This window comes from Scatophagus argus, chromosome 21, assembly GCF_020382885.2.
Source record: "Scatophagus argus isolate fScaArg1 chromosome 21, fScaArg1.pri, whole genome shotgun sequence".
Lineage (NCBI taxonomy): Eukaryota > Metazoa > Chordata > Actinopteri > Scatophagidae > Scatophagus > Scatophagus argus.
The window spans coordinates 17717002-17733462 of NC_058513.1; the positions used below are offsets into that span (position 1 = coordinate 17717002).

The 16461-nt window shown below is 45.8% G+C and overlaps 2 protein-coding genes across 13 annotated transcripts in view; one reads left to right on the forward strand and one right to left on the reverse strand.

Annotated features, from left to right (window-relative positions):
- Positions 1 to 12528, forward strand: part of LOC124052589 (rho GTPase-activating protein 44-like) — a 54125-nt gene extending 41597 nt beyond the window's left edge. For 2 of the 10 annotated variants that reach the window (XM_046377017.1, XM_046377014.1), the window contains exons 17-20: positions 1592 to 1609; positions 5045 to 5160; positions 5741 to 6127; positions 8116 to 12528. In XM_046377017.1, coding sequence (XP_046232973.1) covers positions 1592 to 1609; positions 5045 to 5160; positions 5741 to 6127; positions 8116 to 8267 — 673 coding nt within the window. In that variant the 3' untranslated portion in view covers positions 8268 to 12528. Of the gene's footprint in view, positions 1 to 1591; positions 1610 to 2626; positions 2819 to 3642; positions 4168 to 5044; positions 5161 to 5740; positions 6128 to 6637; positions 6691 to 8115 lie in introns of all 10 variants that reach the window. The other 8 variants (XM_046377018.1, XM_046377015.1, XR_006842022.1 and 5 more) reach the window with 7 other exon arrangements.
- On the reverse strand, positions 12500 to 16383 carry LOC124052590 (testis-expressed protein 47). Of its 3 annotated transcripts, none has more exons than XM_046377023.1 (9): positions 16163 to 16383; positions 14893 to 14965; positions 14285 to 14388; positions 14121 to 14185; positions 13759 to 13837; positions 13397 to 13534; positions 13162 to 13309; positions 12983 to 13035; positions 12500 to 12684 (listed from the first exon to the last, which is right to left on the reverse strand). In XM_046377023.1, exons 1-8 carry the CDS (start codon positions 16280 to 16282, stop codon positions 12998 to 13000), a joined length of 765 nt encoding a protein of 254 aa, XP_046232979.1. In that variant the 5' UTR covers positions 16283 to 16383; the 3' UTR covers positions 12500 to 12684; positions 12983 to 12997. The 3 variants fall into 3 exon arrangements, with proteins under 3 accessions (XP_046232979.1, XP_046232977.1, XP_046232980.1); XM_046377021.1 differs by having other exon boundaries at positions 12500 to 12861; positions 16163 to 16382; XM_046377024.1 differs by lacking the exon at positions 16163 to 16383 and adding an exon at positions 15251 to 15922 and having other exon boundaries at positions 12500 to 12861.
- Between the last annotated feature and the right edge of the window lie 78 nt (positions 16384 to 16461).

Below are 16461 nucleotides of genomic sequence, written 5' to 3' on the forward strand. Positions count from 1 at the left end.
AAGTGACCTCAGTGAAAAGCTCAGTTTCACTACGAGGAGGACAGAAATAAGAGAATCACTCTGTGGCTGCAGTACCTGCACTCACGCTTTATATGCAGGCATGTGAGAGAGCTACAAAAGTGAGAAAAAGAATTAAAAAGAGAGAGGAGAGAGAGATGACATTTAGTCTGTGAAATGAGGAATCTGACTATCCTCAAGCTTTGCAGGATTAGCTGAAAACCAGTCAGTCGCTTTCTTTCTCTTTCTCTGTCTGTCTCGTTCTTTAATGCTTTAATACACCCTTGGCCTTATCAGGCCCTGTGGGAAGTCTGAGCTCTCCAGCCATGGGACCACGAGTAGCCCAGCTAATTAAACCAGGACCAGGAGTGTGTGTGTGTGTGTGTGTGTGTGTGTGTGTGTACCGAGTCTGATCAATAGAGCTCAGCTTTCAATGGAAACACAGAGAACACTCTTAAGAACTGGCAGGCTCAGCACAAAGAAGCTGTTGCTTCTTTGAAGGAGGAGTTGTCTTACTTTTTATGTACAGCAGATTTTTAGACTTTAGATTTTCTGTACATGTTTGTAAAGTTTCATTTTAACTTTTAACTAGTGCACACCTCACTCAAAACTGTTGAGACAGTAAAATTTGCTGGGGATCTGTGCCCCATCCTGTGAGGAATTAAAAACAAATCGTAACCTCTGAAGGACACAAGCTTCAGCTACTACATCAATAGGACCAGTGAGAATAATTTACAGACACTCTGGACATATAAAGTTTTATACAAGGCAGGATAAACTGCAGAGTGTGTTAACAGGTTGGGCAGGGGTGTGCGAACAAATCAGGTATCATCTTAAACCGTCAATAGCCTGATGTCGCTCTCGTGTGCGTGCAGCAAATACGAAGCTACTGCAGGCAGGCGGGTAGCTTAGCTTAGCTTAGCTTAGCTTAGCACAGCCTGCAAACAGTCTAACAAACAGTCGTGGCCGGCAGCAGTGACTTCCTGCAGTTGCTGTATGAATCAAACAAATGAAATAGAACGTGTTAATCGGTGAGAGTGAGAGGTGATGGATGTCGATTTAAGATTTCCCTTCATTTGAGCTGTTGGGATGAAACCATGAGGAAAAACTCAGAAGTAGAAAAATAAACACAAGCTTTTGGTTCATATAGTTGTAGTTGTCCTATGAATATTAAACTCTCTAAAGTAATAGATGAATGGTTACTATTGCAAACTAACCACACTGCAGAAACCACATTTTCATTTGTTTTTGAGGAATTTTTTACATTTGGGAAGGTTTGACCCAATTTGGGCTAAATGGAAAGATAATTTCCTCTCTGGGTTTGGCGCGGTTGAAGCACTTCAGGGAGAGCACATTCCCCCCCCTCAAATCGCTCTCCTCGTTTCGCTCAGCGTGACTCTCGTCTCTCGCAGCCCCCCGCCAGGCCAGCCTCCCCATTTGCTCTCCTCCATCTTGGCTCTGGTCTTAAAAGTTTATCCTGCCAAAGTTTGTCTGCTGCTTTGATAACGATGCTGTTAACGAGCCCGGGGAGACTCTGTCTTCCATGATCCTTACTCCTGTCCTCATTGTGCCTGTCTCTGTTCTAACTATGCAGCATTAGGAAGATACAAAGGTACAGTACAGATCCTTTTCCTCTACTCGTCCTCTCATCAGTCCATTCATCATCCGTCTGTCTCAGCTGCACGTTGACAGGACCTGTCTTTCATTTGTCGTGTTGGACTCCTATAGTTCAATGTCTCCATCCGAGCGGGGTGACAAATGGGTGACAGGGACAAAGGAGGCCTTTTTTTCTGTGTTTACATAAGTAACATCTCTGCATTTCCTGGCACTGGATAAACTTGTTCGGCCTGTGAGTTGCCTACAATGGCCTCTTGTTGTTTGATCGGTTAAAATAGCTGCAGTTGTTCCAGTTATATTAAATTCAAAATCTACACTAGAGCTATGAGCGGGTTAGCATAGCTTGGCTTAAAGAATGAAAGCAGGGGAGCCAGTTAGCAGCTATGTCCAGACAGCCGCCATAGAAACAACAACAACACAAAGTAAGCTAGAGGAGCTAACTGTAACCTGATACCAATTAAAGCCACAGATAACCAAACCACAGCTTGTCAGTTTTACATGTTTTTGTACTGACTGGACAAACAAAATATCAAGTGCGTCCAGTCTTTATGCTTAACTAAAAGTCTGATAGCTTTAGCTCCATCAGACTCTTGACAGCAAAGCAAATAAACAAAACGAAATGAAACAAATAATGTCTAAGAGACCATAACGTGCATCTGGATTCTTGTTCATTTCATCCAAAATGTTACAGTTGTCAAAATATTTAACTTTTCATTTCATCCATAAATCCTCCTCATCATCCAGGTGTCATTAAAAAGGGGGGATTTTACATTCTATAAAGACTGTGTAGATGTTTCTGCATGCAGGACACCCACACAAAGTGGGTGGAGTCGAGAGACCCTAAGAAGCTGATCCAGGGTCAGACCTTTTCAGTGCTCTGATGGTATAGATGATGGACAGGGCAGCCCCCTTCTCAGCGCCCCTGAGGACCCGCTCAGGGTGTGGACCCCCCGTGAACCTCACACACGCCCTCCCTTGATTTGATTGGCTGTGCATCTCTGTCCCACTGCAGCATGGGTGTCAGGGTGATGGACACTTCTTGGGTGTCGCGCAGGGGCTCGTCTTCCACGCGTAAATGCTCTTCCACGCCGCCGAGCGTGCATCCCCCTGCCCCGCCCACTGACGCTCCCATCCCCGAGCAGCCTGGGGAATTCTCTGCCTCCCCCTCCCCCACCCCTCCTCCCACTAGCAGTGACCGAGCCAGGTAAGGCTGTCGTGCCCCCTCCCCCCCGTCCTCCTGTCTCACCCCCCCACCTGCTGCTCCCTCCGTCCGTCCGTCCGTCCGTGCGCCGCGTGTGCTGCTGCTGCAGCTGACACCAGAACAGCTCCGTCTGCTCTCACCCGCATCTTCTCGTCTGTTGCTGTTCCCCCCACGACACGCTTCTCCTCCGTGTGAACCCCAGTGTGTCTCACCTCTGACGAAGCTTTTCACGTCAAACTTTCATATCTTAATGTTCCTCTTTTTCTTTTTTTTTTTTGGGTTAAACTTTCTCATCCTTGAATTTGTTGAGCCAGAATTAATATCCTGCTCGAGTGGCGATCCTGTATATCAAGTGAAGACTTTCTCTTTGGGCTGGATTTTACCCGACAAATTGTGGAAAAAGCTGAGAAAAGTTAATCTGTAGTGTGGTTCATTGCTGCATGTGCATGAATTATTTGTCTGTTTTGTTTTTGCCGTCAGTCCAAGCGTCATTAACAGCATAACAGTCCATTGCCGCAAGGCCCTGCAATGGATGAGGTGATTGACTCTTCTGTTTTATTTTACTTTTGGGATTTGAAAACTTTTTCATGAGCACAAACTCTTTATTTCCTCTGTGCTGTCACCCCTGAACTCTTCTCCTCCCTCACATGATAATTAATATTCACCTGATTTCCTCCCTCATGATGGTCCAAATTTAAACTTACAGATCCATACATCCCGCTCCTCCTCCCCTCTAGACACCAGTGAATTCGTCCATTTTAACATCCTTTCAGCCTGTGGAGACCAGCTCAGTCCCCCATGAGACACTGATATGTTTATCATTGCAGCTCCGATGATGCATCCTCCAATTGGTCGGACTCCTGTTACGCCTACCCCTCCCCCGAGGAGGAGAGGCTGCCCCCCCCTTACCCCTCCTCCTCATCTTCCTCCTCCTCCTCCTCTTGCTCTTCCCATTCGTTCCCTCACCACCATTTCTACACCCGAGCACCTCCGGGTATGCGCCCCGTCGCTCCCAGTCCCGAGCCTCCCGGCCCTTCCCCTCCCCCTCGCCGCTCCGGCTACAGCCCACCCCCACTCCCCCACTCCCTTTGCCCGTCCCCTCAGCAGCTTGACGTCAACTCCAACCCCAAACCCAACTCCTTGCACCTGCCCAAACAGGCCTCCCTGTCCGACGCTCCGCATGCGGCCCTGGCCGAAACGAATGGCTCCACCCTTTACATCAAACCCCCGCTCGTCCTTACTCGTCACGATCTGCTCCTGGGCTCCCCCAAACCCCCCAACACCCCCCTGCCCGCTCCCCCTCCGTGGGCAGCCTGTGCCTGTAGCCGGGAGAAAGGAGCCAAGCTGAATAGGTAAATGCAGAACCCTGCTTAACTCGTACTTCCAACACAAGTCACACACAAACGAAGAGAGGCCCCACAGGGACAAAGAAACACGAGAGAGAGGGAGGATGTGACGACAAAAGGGGACGGGTGAGATTAAAAGTCTCCCGACAGCGCCACCCTGCTCTTTGTCTTAGCTGTGTATCTGTCACTCAGTGCTCTTTAGGAATGTCTTTATCAGACCCATCTTTAATTTAAGAGCCATGAATGCAATCCATAACTTTCCATGTTGGCAGAATATTCAGGAGTGGGTTGCCAGGCAACAAAGGAAATTCAAAGCTTTCACTGCATACCATTATAAAAGTGGGCGTTAATGAGTCATACCAGTGGGCCCAGTCAGCCCCCGAGTGGTAGACTGCAAGATCAGACCTTGAAAACGAACAAAAACAAAACAACGTCAGTTAATGACTGTGTGACATTGGAAGAAAGCCCGAAGATGCTCATATGCATTGCTCCACCCAGACCTTAAATCCCAGCAGCTTCAGTCATCCATTCATGCCTCATCTGCTGAGAGTGAGAGCGGTCAGTGGGAGCGTAAACCGGTTACGTTGTGACCTTCAGGCCCCTCTCCCATTGGCATTCTGGCTGCACTGCGCTGTAAAAGTAAGGAAAATCCATTAAGCCATTAGGGTTTATTTGGGATTTTTTGAACTGCTCCTGCTGCACTGCAGTATAGACTACATGTCCATCTGCAGTGGTGGTCACTTGGGCACGTTGACATTGAACTATGGGTGCTCTCATATTATTTTTAATATGCTGAGAGATTTATAGGCTCATTAAAGAGAAGTGAGACGCATGTGGCAGCTTGTGATTCCTGTGTGTTTTTCTCCTTCGCTCACTCTCTCAGCACTCTGAAGAACAAGGAGCTGTCTCCGGTGATCGGACAGAAGGGGATCCAGGGCTCGATGCCCTCTAGTGGACAGTCGCAGCACTCTGAGCACAGCCCACACACCCTGAGGAGAGGTAACAACGCCGTGTGGTTCGTCTGCCTGTTCGAGAAATTGTTTTCTGGCAGTTAAACGCTGCAGACATATTGAAAACGGTTTCGTCACAGTAGCAGGAAAGGTTGCAGCAGCATGATGTTAAACACACGGATAAACGAGGCAAAAAGTTGCCTTCTGTGGTTTTGGAGGGAGTTGCTGAGAAAATAACAGCAATTAATTTTTAATAGAAAAAAATGGGTGCATTTAACAGGGAAGGCAGGGAAGACATAAAGTCACTGTGCATTATGGGAATTGTAGGATCCAACACTTCTGTCTAGTCCAAAGTCAGGATATCTGAGCCTCTTATCAGCCCTTTATTTGAATGTGTGTCTTGCAAGCCTCCCAACTGAGCTGAAGAACAGCACAATGACTGGAGTTAATTAATCCACAGAGACAAACGGTGATTCAGTAAGTTTTAAACCCCATCACGTCTGCAGCCTGCGAGAGGACGCTTTTCTCACTTTATATAATCATTTTCCAGCTGCTCAAGGGTTGCCTCATTTCAGCTTTCTAATATTTATCTAACGGAGGTCTGTTTTGTCCTGTTGGTGTCTCTGCAGCCAAGAAGCTGGCGCCGACCCCACCTAAAGGCCCTTACTGCCAGACAGGAGCCATGTCTGACCAGTCGACAGGTCAGCCGTCTCCCGTCAGCCTGTCGCCCACTCCTCCCAGCACCCCCTCCCCATACGGCTTCAGCTACCCACAGGGATACGCCACCATCGGCTCCCCGGGACAGATGGCCCAGATGGCCACCACCCCGTCTCTCTCCTCTCCGCCCTCGCTGGCGGGGACTCTCACCAAGGCCAGGCCGACCCCGAAGCCGCCCCGACAGAGGCCCAGCTTACCTCCTCCTCAGCCCCCCAGCACGCCGGGCAGCAGCCCCCAGCCTCTGGAGCATTCAGCAGGTCTGCTGGATGGTTTGTCTCCTGGTGAGAGCATGTCCACAGGTGAGGCGTCCAAAACAGCAGATTGCAACACATCACTACACGTTGTATCTAAGTGTACCTCTGATGTAGCTATAGCTCACTTTGTACTCTAACTTTATTGACTTTATTGAACTGTATTAACTTTTTACAGAAAATAGTTTGATTTTTAGTCCGGCTGAGCCCAGTAATGACTGCTTACTTTGAAGAATGATTTTTGGCTTTTGCATAAATAACATGATTATTTGCTGTTAGAAAACTTAAACAGTCAGGATTTAAGGCTCTTATCCCTTAATTCATGTCAAGCTAACTGTATATTTGTCTCTAAAGATTTCTATCTTGAGTGGTAACCGTCTACAAGACACATTGTCTTAATCACAATAAGACAAATGTTAAACATAAATCTGCACTGTGTTCATGTTGTCTGTTTCTGGACTTAATATTCTACTCACCTCAGCATCTAGCAGGTTCTTCTCATGTTCTCATCTAATTTTCCCCTCTTCTTGTCGACTGCTCTTATTGTCTCACTTACAGCGGTATGAGCCGAGAGGTTCAGTGTGGTTCAGTGTGTGAGAGGGACTTTTAGGGTAAGCAGGAGTTCCTGTGTTAAAGCCTCACCCCACCCACCCCCGACCCCTGAAATCCCGCTGCCGTCTTGGCCAAACGTGGAGCCACCTCACAGCAGGGTGAAGCTGCCGGTGGACGCAGATTTTGGATCAGGTTTCTGACTGAGCCTCTGCTCCGCGGCAGCTTCGCCCCTCATGTGTCTGTACGTGACTCCTCATAAGTAAACCCCAGCTGCGGTCCGGCTCTAACCCACTGTGTTGGCCTTTGCATGGTGGCTGAGACTGATGCATGGCTTACGTGGGCGCGTCTAATGGGCCGTCCAGCCTAAACAGGCCAGGGCAAACGCCACAAGCCTCCACCCTTTCCTGCCCTTAGGATTCCCACCCATAATGCCTTGCTCCAGCTGCCCCCCTCCCTCTAGCTTTGACAGTCACTGCCACCCCCACCACACTTCACTCCACATTGTTGTGCCTCACTGCCCACCGTTCCTCAGTCAGCACACTTCCTGTCTGTGCCAGTTCTTCATCACACTGTGGACGTCATCATTCTCACAAGTGACACCAAACAAACACGCATTATTTGCATCAAAATGAGGTCAATATACCAGTTTGTACATGAGAAAACTAACGTCTTTGATTTGGGTTTCGTTTGCCAGATTGACTATTCTTTGTCTTTTTAAGACACTGATCACGTCTGAATCAGGTGGAAGCAGTAGGGATGTACTATATTGGCATTTTTATCCAATTTGTTTCCAATGCAAGTGCAAGCATCTCAAAAATCTGCCACCTTATTAGACGCAATAACAGCCTGCACGAAATATGTGACCTCAGCTCAGCACAGAAATCATAAGACACACATTTCTGTTTGGCTTTCAGCCTTGAAAACAGTGCTGAACACACTGTTCCCGCTTACTTTAAATTTTAACTCATTTCAGTGTTAAGTATAAATATTCTATCCTACACATGAACTTCTGTTTGATAAGATACACATGCGCTTCATGGCCAAAAGTGTGTATGCAAACACTCCTGTTACACACTTTTGTGTACTTTTGGTCGGCTTCTCCTGGTTTGAGCCTTTTTGGTTCTAACTAAGGGAAATCCTGTTCCTCCGTCTTTATGGAACCAGTCTGTGTTTGGTCCCTTCCTGTTTTGTGACAAGATGCTTTTCCTGAGCACAACCCCATCCAGCACCAGTGCTGGACCTCACATACATACTGTCCACATGCCTTTGGCCATTCAGTAAGCTGTTTTGTATATCGTGCATCCCTATCATGCATTTATTTAATTTATTATTCATTCTGTAACTATGGTTTGGACTTGATGAGCCACATGCTGTGTGTCACCTCATCCAGCACCGGTGAAAACACATCCTGGTATTTTAACACACATTAACAGCGTTTTTATTTTGCTCTCTTGACGTTCCTGTGTGTCTTTGTCCTCTGCCAGATTCTCTCTGCAACTTGGACATCCCCATCATTGACATGGAACTGGACAGTATCTTTGACTTGACCCACATCTCCCCCTTCAGGAACTCGGTGGCGCTGCTCGAGTCGACCGGCGGCAGGGCGGAGGAAGAGTCTGAGAGCACGATGCTATGACGCCACTGAGTTCCCCCCGCCGGCCGGTTGAATGAGACCGGTACGGCTGCACCCTCTCGCTCAGTCCTTTCACTCAGCCGGATGACTTCAGCCTTGCGCTGCATCTCATCGTCACACCTCACCTGTTGTCGATCCAGACGGCCGGACGTGTAAAATAGCAAAATAATACTCCTAAAAGAAATGTACCTGCTCACGAAAATTACGAGGTGTTAGTTTTTTGGTTTTCTTTTTTTTTTGTGAGGGGACTTAAGAGCAGACACACAATTTGACATGTTACGTTGGCTGAAAACATGCTCTTCTCTTCATTTAATGTTTTCTGTTTCATTTTGCCTTATTTGATTCACTTGCAATACTGCCTTTAACTTCACACTCGAGACCAGAAACGGGCTGCTGGGAGGAACGCCTGCTCTCTGCTGCTGCTGCTGCTTCCCGCCAGTGAGTTTTAGACGAAAGAAGAACGCAGGACTGCTCACCTGTCCTGCCAGCACTTCGCCTTTCGTCCTCGTTCCCTCGCTGTCCACCTGACATCTCAGCTTCCTCCCTCGTCCCTCGGGGGTGAAGACACTTCGCTCCTGCATGTGGTGGCCACAAACCCCAAATTTCTGTCCCACCTGAGCGTTCACTGTGAGTGTGCCAGTATGTCGCGTTGGAAAGCGTGTGTGCGTGTGTGTGTGTGTTTGGTAATTGTACTATATGATGTTGCACTGTTGTTGTCGTGGCGCTTAAACAGGAATGCATGTTTTAGACATTTAGGAAAATGTCAGCCAGGTTTGCAAAGAGGTTAAATGCCCAATCACACTTTTCTCTGTATTTACAAGGCATTTGATCAGGATATCAGCTGAATATTTATTGTTTATACTGTACATTTTCAGAATATATGATACAGTTAACACTATGAGTCAAAGCAGATCTTATTTTGTATGTACAGGAGAGCTATAAAGATACCATTTCCTCCAGATAGATTATAGTTGATGTTGTCAGGGAGCTGTTAAATATATGAGGTTCACAGTTTAGGACGGGTATTGAGCCGAGAAGTGAGAAACTCTGCGTGATCACACAGTTATGTTGGCAGTAAGCTTAGTCATGTGGGCTTTTCATGTCAAGTAAGGAGAAATTTGGGTTTGAAGATGCGAGGGACTACGACGTGCAGGTTTGGTACTGCGGTGCCTGGACTGTGCCGCCACAGCGTTTGCTTAAATGATTGTAGGAGCCAATCAGAGCTCCTGCTGCTGCCCCTCTGTGGGTTGGACTGTGCTTAATGCACCACAACACACTGTATGAATGCTGCGGCTCTAATTAACTCGATGAATGCATTTCATTCATCGTGAGATTCTTTCGTTTGTGGATTTTGTTGTTTTTTTGCACTTTTTCAAGTTGGCTAGCTGGCAGTCTTGTACTTCTCTGCCTTTATGGGCTCAATGCTAAGCTGCTAAGGTTACTGACACCAACTATGGATCTCAGCAGCAGGATTTGATTGTTTTGTCCCACCTAAATTGCTTTGCTTGTGTCACTTTGAGTCCTGAGTCAGGTGTGCACCCACCTGAGGTGTGTACTGCGAGGCAGACCCGACACACCTTTTCATAATCTGGATTCTAACCCAAACTGAACACATAATCCAGGCTAAAAGCCGCACAGTTCACAAACTGACACTGTGATGGTGCACTTCAGGCTCCGTATGGGACAACCTGTTGCAAACACGTTGGCAAAGTGTCACTGAGGTGTCACAACATCCTGTCCTATGGTATAAAAGAACTGAAAAGAGTCCCAGTCCCAGAAAAAGGTGCTATTTTTGTCAGGATCGACTGCAGCCCCCGTGGACAAATAAGCACACTTCATTCCTGACAGCTCTGAGGTTCATCCTCCTCCCTGTTACACTTCGACCCCGTCTGATGAGGCTGATATTTTTGGTCAGTGAACCAGAGTCAAGTGCAAAGATGATGTGTGTGTATATGTGTTTATTTTGAAGAGAGTATTTATACAGATATATTTCTGGGTACTTTTTACTGGGTCTGAAGAGGCGCGTTCGAACACGGGACCAGAATCCGCTTGCTGTCGCACCAAAACCTCTTCAGGAACCGGAGGTTTTGTTCGAGAGAAAACGTGAAAATCGGTAAAACTCGAGGTTCGCGTGCGGCAGCAGCAGTTTGTTATTCGCCTTGTGGTGGGTTTTGTTGGGACATGTCCAGATTTGTAAGACTTTTCCTTTTCGTCCTGAGAACATCCACTACACATGGCCTCAAAGTCACTGTGCTGCTCCGCCATCCTCCTCCTCTGACTTACTCACAGGACTTTTGTAGGGAGAAATTTAAATATATATGGATATATAGATGTAGATATATACAAATAGTGTATTGAAAAATATAAAAGAAGAACATTCTAACGTTATGCTGTACATGTAATATTATGACGTTGCTGGTTCCAGCACAATGTTGTCACATTCACACAAAAATAGCATCAAGAAGGTTAAAACTCGATGCAGCAGCTGGCGAAGGCTCAGGATCTTCTGAGTAGAAACAGCTGATGGTGCTTGTGTTGCAGACGAATGAAGCTCTTGAACCCTGACTTCACTTTTACAGTGAGAGGAAATGATGTGCGTTCTGATTACTTTTCGTTCCAGTACGTCATTGCATCTACATCACGTCTGAGGGAGAATTCAAGATATCATGTGCACCATTTTATTTGTTTTCTCACAGTTCAGCCTGTTTGATATTCCTGAAGATGCTCTGCGAGAACTTCAGAGAATTTCCTGCGGGTTTGCACAGCGTTTGTCCACACAGCGTGCAGCTGCAGTGACGGATCAGCAGTCAGATCCAGCAGGGTTTGAGAGGTTAAAACTGCTGCATCACCTCAGTTACACAAAATGCGACACATGATGTTTTCACAAAAACTACAGAATCATAAGACTTTCAAAAAGAAACTTTTTCTACAATTTAGGGCTGCAACTGATGCAAATATTCATTACTAATTAATCTGCTGATTATTTTCTTTGTCATTTGGTCTATAAAATGTCAGAAAATATTGAAAAACCACCACCTGACAGACTGAAATCTTCAGTTTCTGTGCTTTCTCTCACACAGGATGAAGAAAAGCAGGAAATCCTCACACAAAAAATTCAGACATTGAGAGTCAGTTATCAAAGCAGCTGCTGCAGCTCTGCTCTCACACCAGTCACTCAGTCCAGTCAGACCATCACAGCATGAAATGCTATCGCCAGTATTTATCATTTTAATATTTAAAGAAAAAAAAGTGGACCACAGAAATGTTGTTGTTGAAATTTGGCTGTGCTGAGGTGAACGATGCGTCCTGTCTTTGTCCTCGTTTTGTACTAAAGGGTTTCAGATTGAGGCTTGTACATACAGTATCCTTCAAACACAACTTTATCAACAGCAACAGTCCCTTGGAGCACTAAAATACGAAGGCCTTGTTTTCTACACAAATAGGTGGAATGTACTGGTGATAGTTCACCTCGTAGTCGTGATAAAGGCAGATTGTGTGTGTTGTGGACGTAGTTTCAAGTGAAAGAGGGTGTGGGGTGTTGATTCGACATTGTCCTGTGTGAAACCCAGCAGCATGCTTTTTAACCATGCCTATGAAATACGTCCCACCTTTGGTCCTGTGTAAATGTGCTTGTATTTATTTTTCATAAGTGAATAGATCGAACTTTCTAAAAGAAGAAGAAATCAGTGATGCCCTTGACCTTTTTCCAGTCAAACTCTCCGTGGATTCTGCTAACGTTACGACAAACATTCATGATTTACTGTTTGTTTTCACCGTGTATCTTCTGTGTTCCATCAATACACTCTTTTTTAACTATAGCAAATAAGGAAAGCACATCCAGCTGCTGAATCTCCAGCTAACTGGAGGACTAAAATGTCTTGAATGGTTCAGAAACACTGAAATTCAAAACGTGCTGCATTCTGGTTTGATGTGACCCATACAGTCTGTAGATGACACTGTGGTGCATGCAGCCATTTCAAGAACAACAACAGTCATCTTTGTTTTGTTTTCTGTAGTTTAAGTTCAGAGTAATGGGGGCCAAAATAAAAAAGGGAACACATAGGATGATCGAGTTAAAAGTTCTTTAGTGTCAGACTGCGGTGATGCTGTGGACTCTTTAAAAAGTTTTAAAGAGTAAAGAGGAGAAGCCTTTTCTCACACATGCTGTCTCCCAGTCCCCAGGTGGAACACAGTGTACAGTCTCAGATGAAAAGAAAATTAACCTCATCCGAATGTTCAAACTATTAAAAACGTTTTTATATTACTTGGATTTTCTGTGCTTTTGTTCTAAATGTTATTTCGCTCAAACACGTTCTGTACACACAACAAAAAGAAAAAAACCCAGAAAGGTTCAGTAAGTCGCAGTGATTTCTCAGCCTTCGGTCCCATCCAACAGGCTTTAGACAAGGCCAAACACATCCTGCAGAGGCATAAAACATCCCATTACAGTTCTGAACAGCAGCGTAAATCAAAGTTTAAGGCGGCTGACACGACGGCGCCAAATTACACCCAGCATGCAGACCTCTGAGATGACAAGCGGCCATGACGAGTGAAGATCAGATCAAACATGCGGCGCTCAGGGTGGAAACATGCTGAGCTTCATGCAAATAAGAGAGAGATGGATGTTTATGTTCGTGCAAAGCAAAGAGCATCAAGCATCGTGTTCGTTAACGGTTGCATGGGTCTGGTCAGCTGACACCTGCATGATGAGCTCTTACCTTTAGCCCACAGAGTTAAACTGTGGTGAGGGAGCCGCTGCGAACAACTTGTCCTGCTCGGCGAGAACACGAAACAAAGAGTCACTTTGTGCAGTTTTCGTCCTTTCGCATCTTTCTTCCCAACACAAGTATGATGAAGTGAGCTTCATGCTGAGAAGCTTTCTGAGTGAGCCTCTTACCAAAGTCCATGCTGACGTGTAACGGCGAGTTGTACGTCTGCAGGTGTTGCTGTGGAGTCAGGAGATCATCTCGAGCCAAAAGCTTGTTGAGAACGTCCTGGGAGACGATCAGCTCCGGAGTCTCATCCAGCACGGAGCCAGGAAGAGCCTTACGGTGCATTCAGATATTCAGAAAGTTGAAAATTGGATCCGCGAGTCCCTAAAGAGACCTAAAAACCCATAGAAGTAAACTCACCTTCTTAGACGTTTCAAGCCGTTCACCAAGTCTCTGCAGTGCTGTCAGGACAGTGCAGACCAGAGTCTCTGTGCTGTCTTCGTCCTCCTCGAGTCCCTTAGCCCCGGTGTCCTCGGGACCCTGACCTGCACTGAGCACCTTCAGTCCACGACACAAGAATCCAGAAGAAAGAAGACATTAGAGGAAAAAGCTGGATAAATACGTAGAGCAACTTAATGAATGCTGATGAACCTGATGATGTGAATCAAATGCTACGTCCTTCAAAGCCACCACATCTCAACCCAGCTGAAACTATTCTGAGACACTTGAATGCATCGCCCATTCGTGACCTCAAAGACCAGAATCAAAGATAAAAGGCAAACCTTGTGGCTCCACTGCTGGAACAGCCTGCTTTCGGGGTTATGTGCCATGAACACGACCCTGGGAGCTTCCAGCAAGGCGCTGAAAGAGGATGTAAAATGAATATGGTTTTGTATGACAGTAACAGGCTGAAGGCGAGACATTTGTTCACGTTGGTCTGTTCTACAATGACCCCATGAGGTCCTGATGACACGTCATGTCATGTAGCTGATCATTATCTTAACGAACTCATGAAGACCTGTGGAGTGCTGATCATTTAGTATTGTTGAATTAATCTGTCAGAGCAAACTGTTGCATTGAAGTCTACTGTTCAGTTCATGATGTCACTTCAACAGGTCATATCCTGTGTGGTAATCATCATTACCAGTCCGGCTGTTGCTGCATGTCTTTAAGGTCTTTCAGAACAGAAACCAGAACCTCCCTGGATGACTGCAAGAGAGGAAACGCAGAAAACCTGAAGTGCGAGATCGAAACAACAAACTTCATCACAGGCGGAAGCTGTGAATATTTAACTGCAGTACCACTTACTTCAATGATGTGCAGCAGACAGGATGGATAAATTAACAGCAGGCCCGTCATGTGATCCCATGTGTACTGCTTGCTCAGCTGAAAGTTGAGTTTTTCATAATGAGCTGCATGGAAACAGAGCAGAGCATCAGTCTGTTGCAGACAGCTCAGGGATTCGTGAAACCCCGTCCTGTTGCCACATGCTAAACCGCCTTTTGTGGGGCTTTTATTGTGGGTTTTCCATTTGTTTTCTAGTTCTACTTTTCCCCTCAAAGAGCTCTTACAAGGACGCCCTGCTGACGCACTCACACACAGAAGTGCGAAAGCCATAAACACAAGACGTCTTTCACGGCTCTGCTGGCAACAGGACGGGAGGTTTTTTTTGTCATTTTAAGAGCTGGAAAACTGCTAAAATTGTTGTTTCTTAGAAATCCACTGTGCAGTTAGCAAACAGCATAGATGCATTTTATGATATCAGTGAGATCACCACCAGCCTCCACTTCCCCTGAAGGATAACTGGATTAAATTGGCATGAGTGGAGTAGTTCATTGGTGGATTAGTGAGGCCTTCAATCAACCACCGGGCTTTTGTTCTCTCTGTCTTTGTCACTAAGGTAATTGCTGGCTGACCTCCCAGTTGTGTCCTGTCAGCGAGATGGCGGGGGAGCCGAGCAGCCAGTATCAGCCGCTGTAGCACGATCTTCTGCAGAGACGAAGAGCGAAGAAAAGTCTTAGTAAAACCTGCAGAGTGACGACAGGAAGTCCTGAAACACCTGCAGAGTGACAACAGGAAGTCCTGAAACACCTGCGGAGTGCTTTGTTTCACATTAAAACACAGACCATCGCCAAGAACGGGTCATTTCCCAAGCTCCACATTTTGGTAAATAACAGTAAACATAAGCAAAAAAGAGCTTCGTGGTTCAACTAGAAACAACAACAACAACAACAAATCTCTCAGTTCCTCTCATTTAATTAAATTCATACAAACCGCGTCTTCTTCCTCAGCCTTCCTCTGGGCTGTAAGCTGGTGAAATAAACTAGTCCCACTTTCCTCCGCTTTCATGTCCTCCATCTTATTCCCTCGCTCTTTGTCTCCTACTGCGCCGAGTGAGTGAAGCCTCGGCGAGCTGCGTGCTCTCAGTGTTTAGACAAGCTTATATCCTAGAAACCTATTGTTCCCGAGATGCTATAAAACTCTACGCTCAGATATACACCTGACCAACACACGAGCTGATCTCAGACCAGCTCAGTCTTGGATTTCAGGTAATGAAGACCAATAGGAGAAAGGAGAAGGTAAATAATACCTGAAAACTCAACTTCAGCATCATCCAACCCTCAGACAGAATAGATTCAATGGTGGAAAGTAACTCAGCAGACTTACTCAAGTACTGTACTTAAGTACAGTTTTGAGGTAGCCTACACTGTTTTTACTCCACTTCATTTACTGTATAAGATTCAAAATAATTAAGCTGTAACATTATAATGCATTGATGATTAAATCAGTAATATGTACATTCATCTGAAATTGATATACTGCGTGGACATTATGCATTATGAGTATGTTTACTTTTTGTACTTTGAAGATACTTTGATGCTGTAATTTCCCAGCCTGTAAATTACAGCCTGGGATCAATAAAGTATATTTATCTATCTATCTATCTATCTATCTATGCTAATACATTTGTACTTTTACTGTAAAGTTCTGAAGGCAACTGCTACCTTTACAGTAAAACATCTATATAAACTGACCTGCTTCTTCCCACTGACTATACTGCGTTTGGAATATATGTGTGTTGTGGACACGGTCACGTTCTTTGGTTCTCCCTCACTTCGTGGGGCAGTTAACGTTACCCCACCGTTAGCTTTAGCGAGGTTAGCTTAGCCACAGCATCAAACGAACCTCTCTCATTCTCCCGCCAAACACTTCAAACATCGTCACTGTGCTGCTGTCTTCCTCCCCCGGCTCTCTGTTCTTCCAAGACTTGGAGGCAAATTTTCCGACTTTTAATGAAGTAGCCATGATGGCTTTAAATCTAAGATGTTTGGGGTCTCCGCCGGGTTACCACGGCAACACGGTACGTCCTGACGCGTCTGACGTCACCGAGATGAAGCTGAGTTCTTAGACGAGTCAAAATTCCGTGAAAAAATACGCTAACTTTACATGAAAATTGAAATATGCACCGGATGCAGATTAGTTAA

What these genes read in the sequence shown, in the direction of transcription:
- LOC124052590 (XM_046377023.1), bottom strand. Translation starts at nt 16,282, where the DNA reads ATGGCTACTTCATTAAAAGTCGGAAAATTTGCCTCCAAGTCTTGGAAG. An exon ending in ATGCAGCAACAGCCGGACTG is followed by an intron (nt 13,838 to 14,120) that starts GTAATGATGATT and finishes ATCCTCTTTCAG; the next exon opens with CGCCTTGCTGGAAGCTCCCA. An exon ending in TCCAGCAGTGGAGCCACAAG is followed by an intron (nt 13,535 to 13,758) that starts GTTTGCCTTTTA and finishes CGTGGACTGAAG; the next exon opens with GTGCTCAGTGCAGGTCAGGG.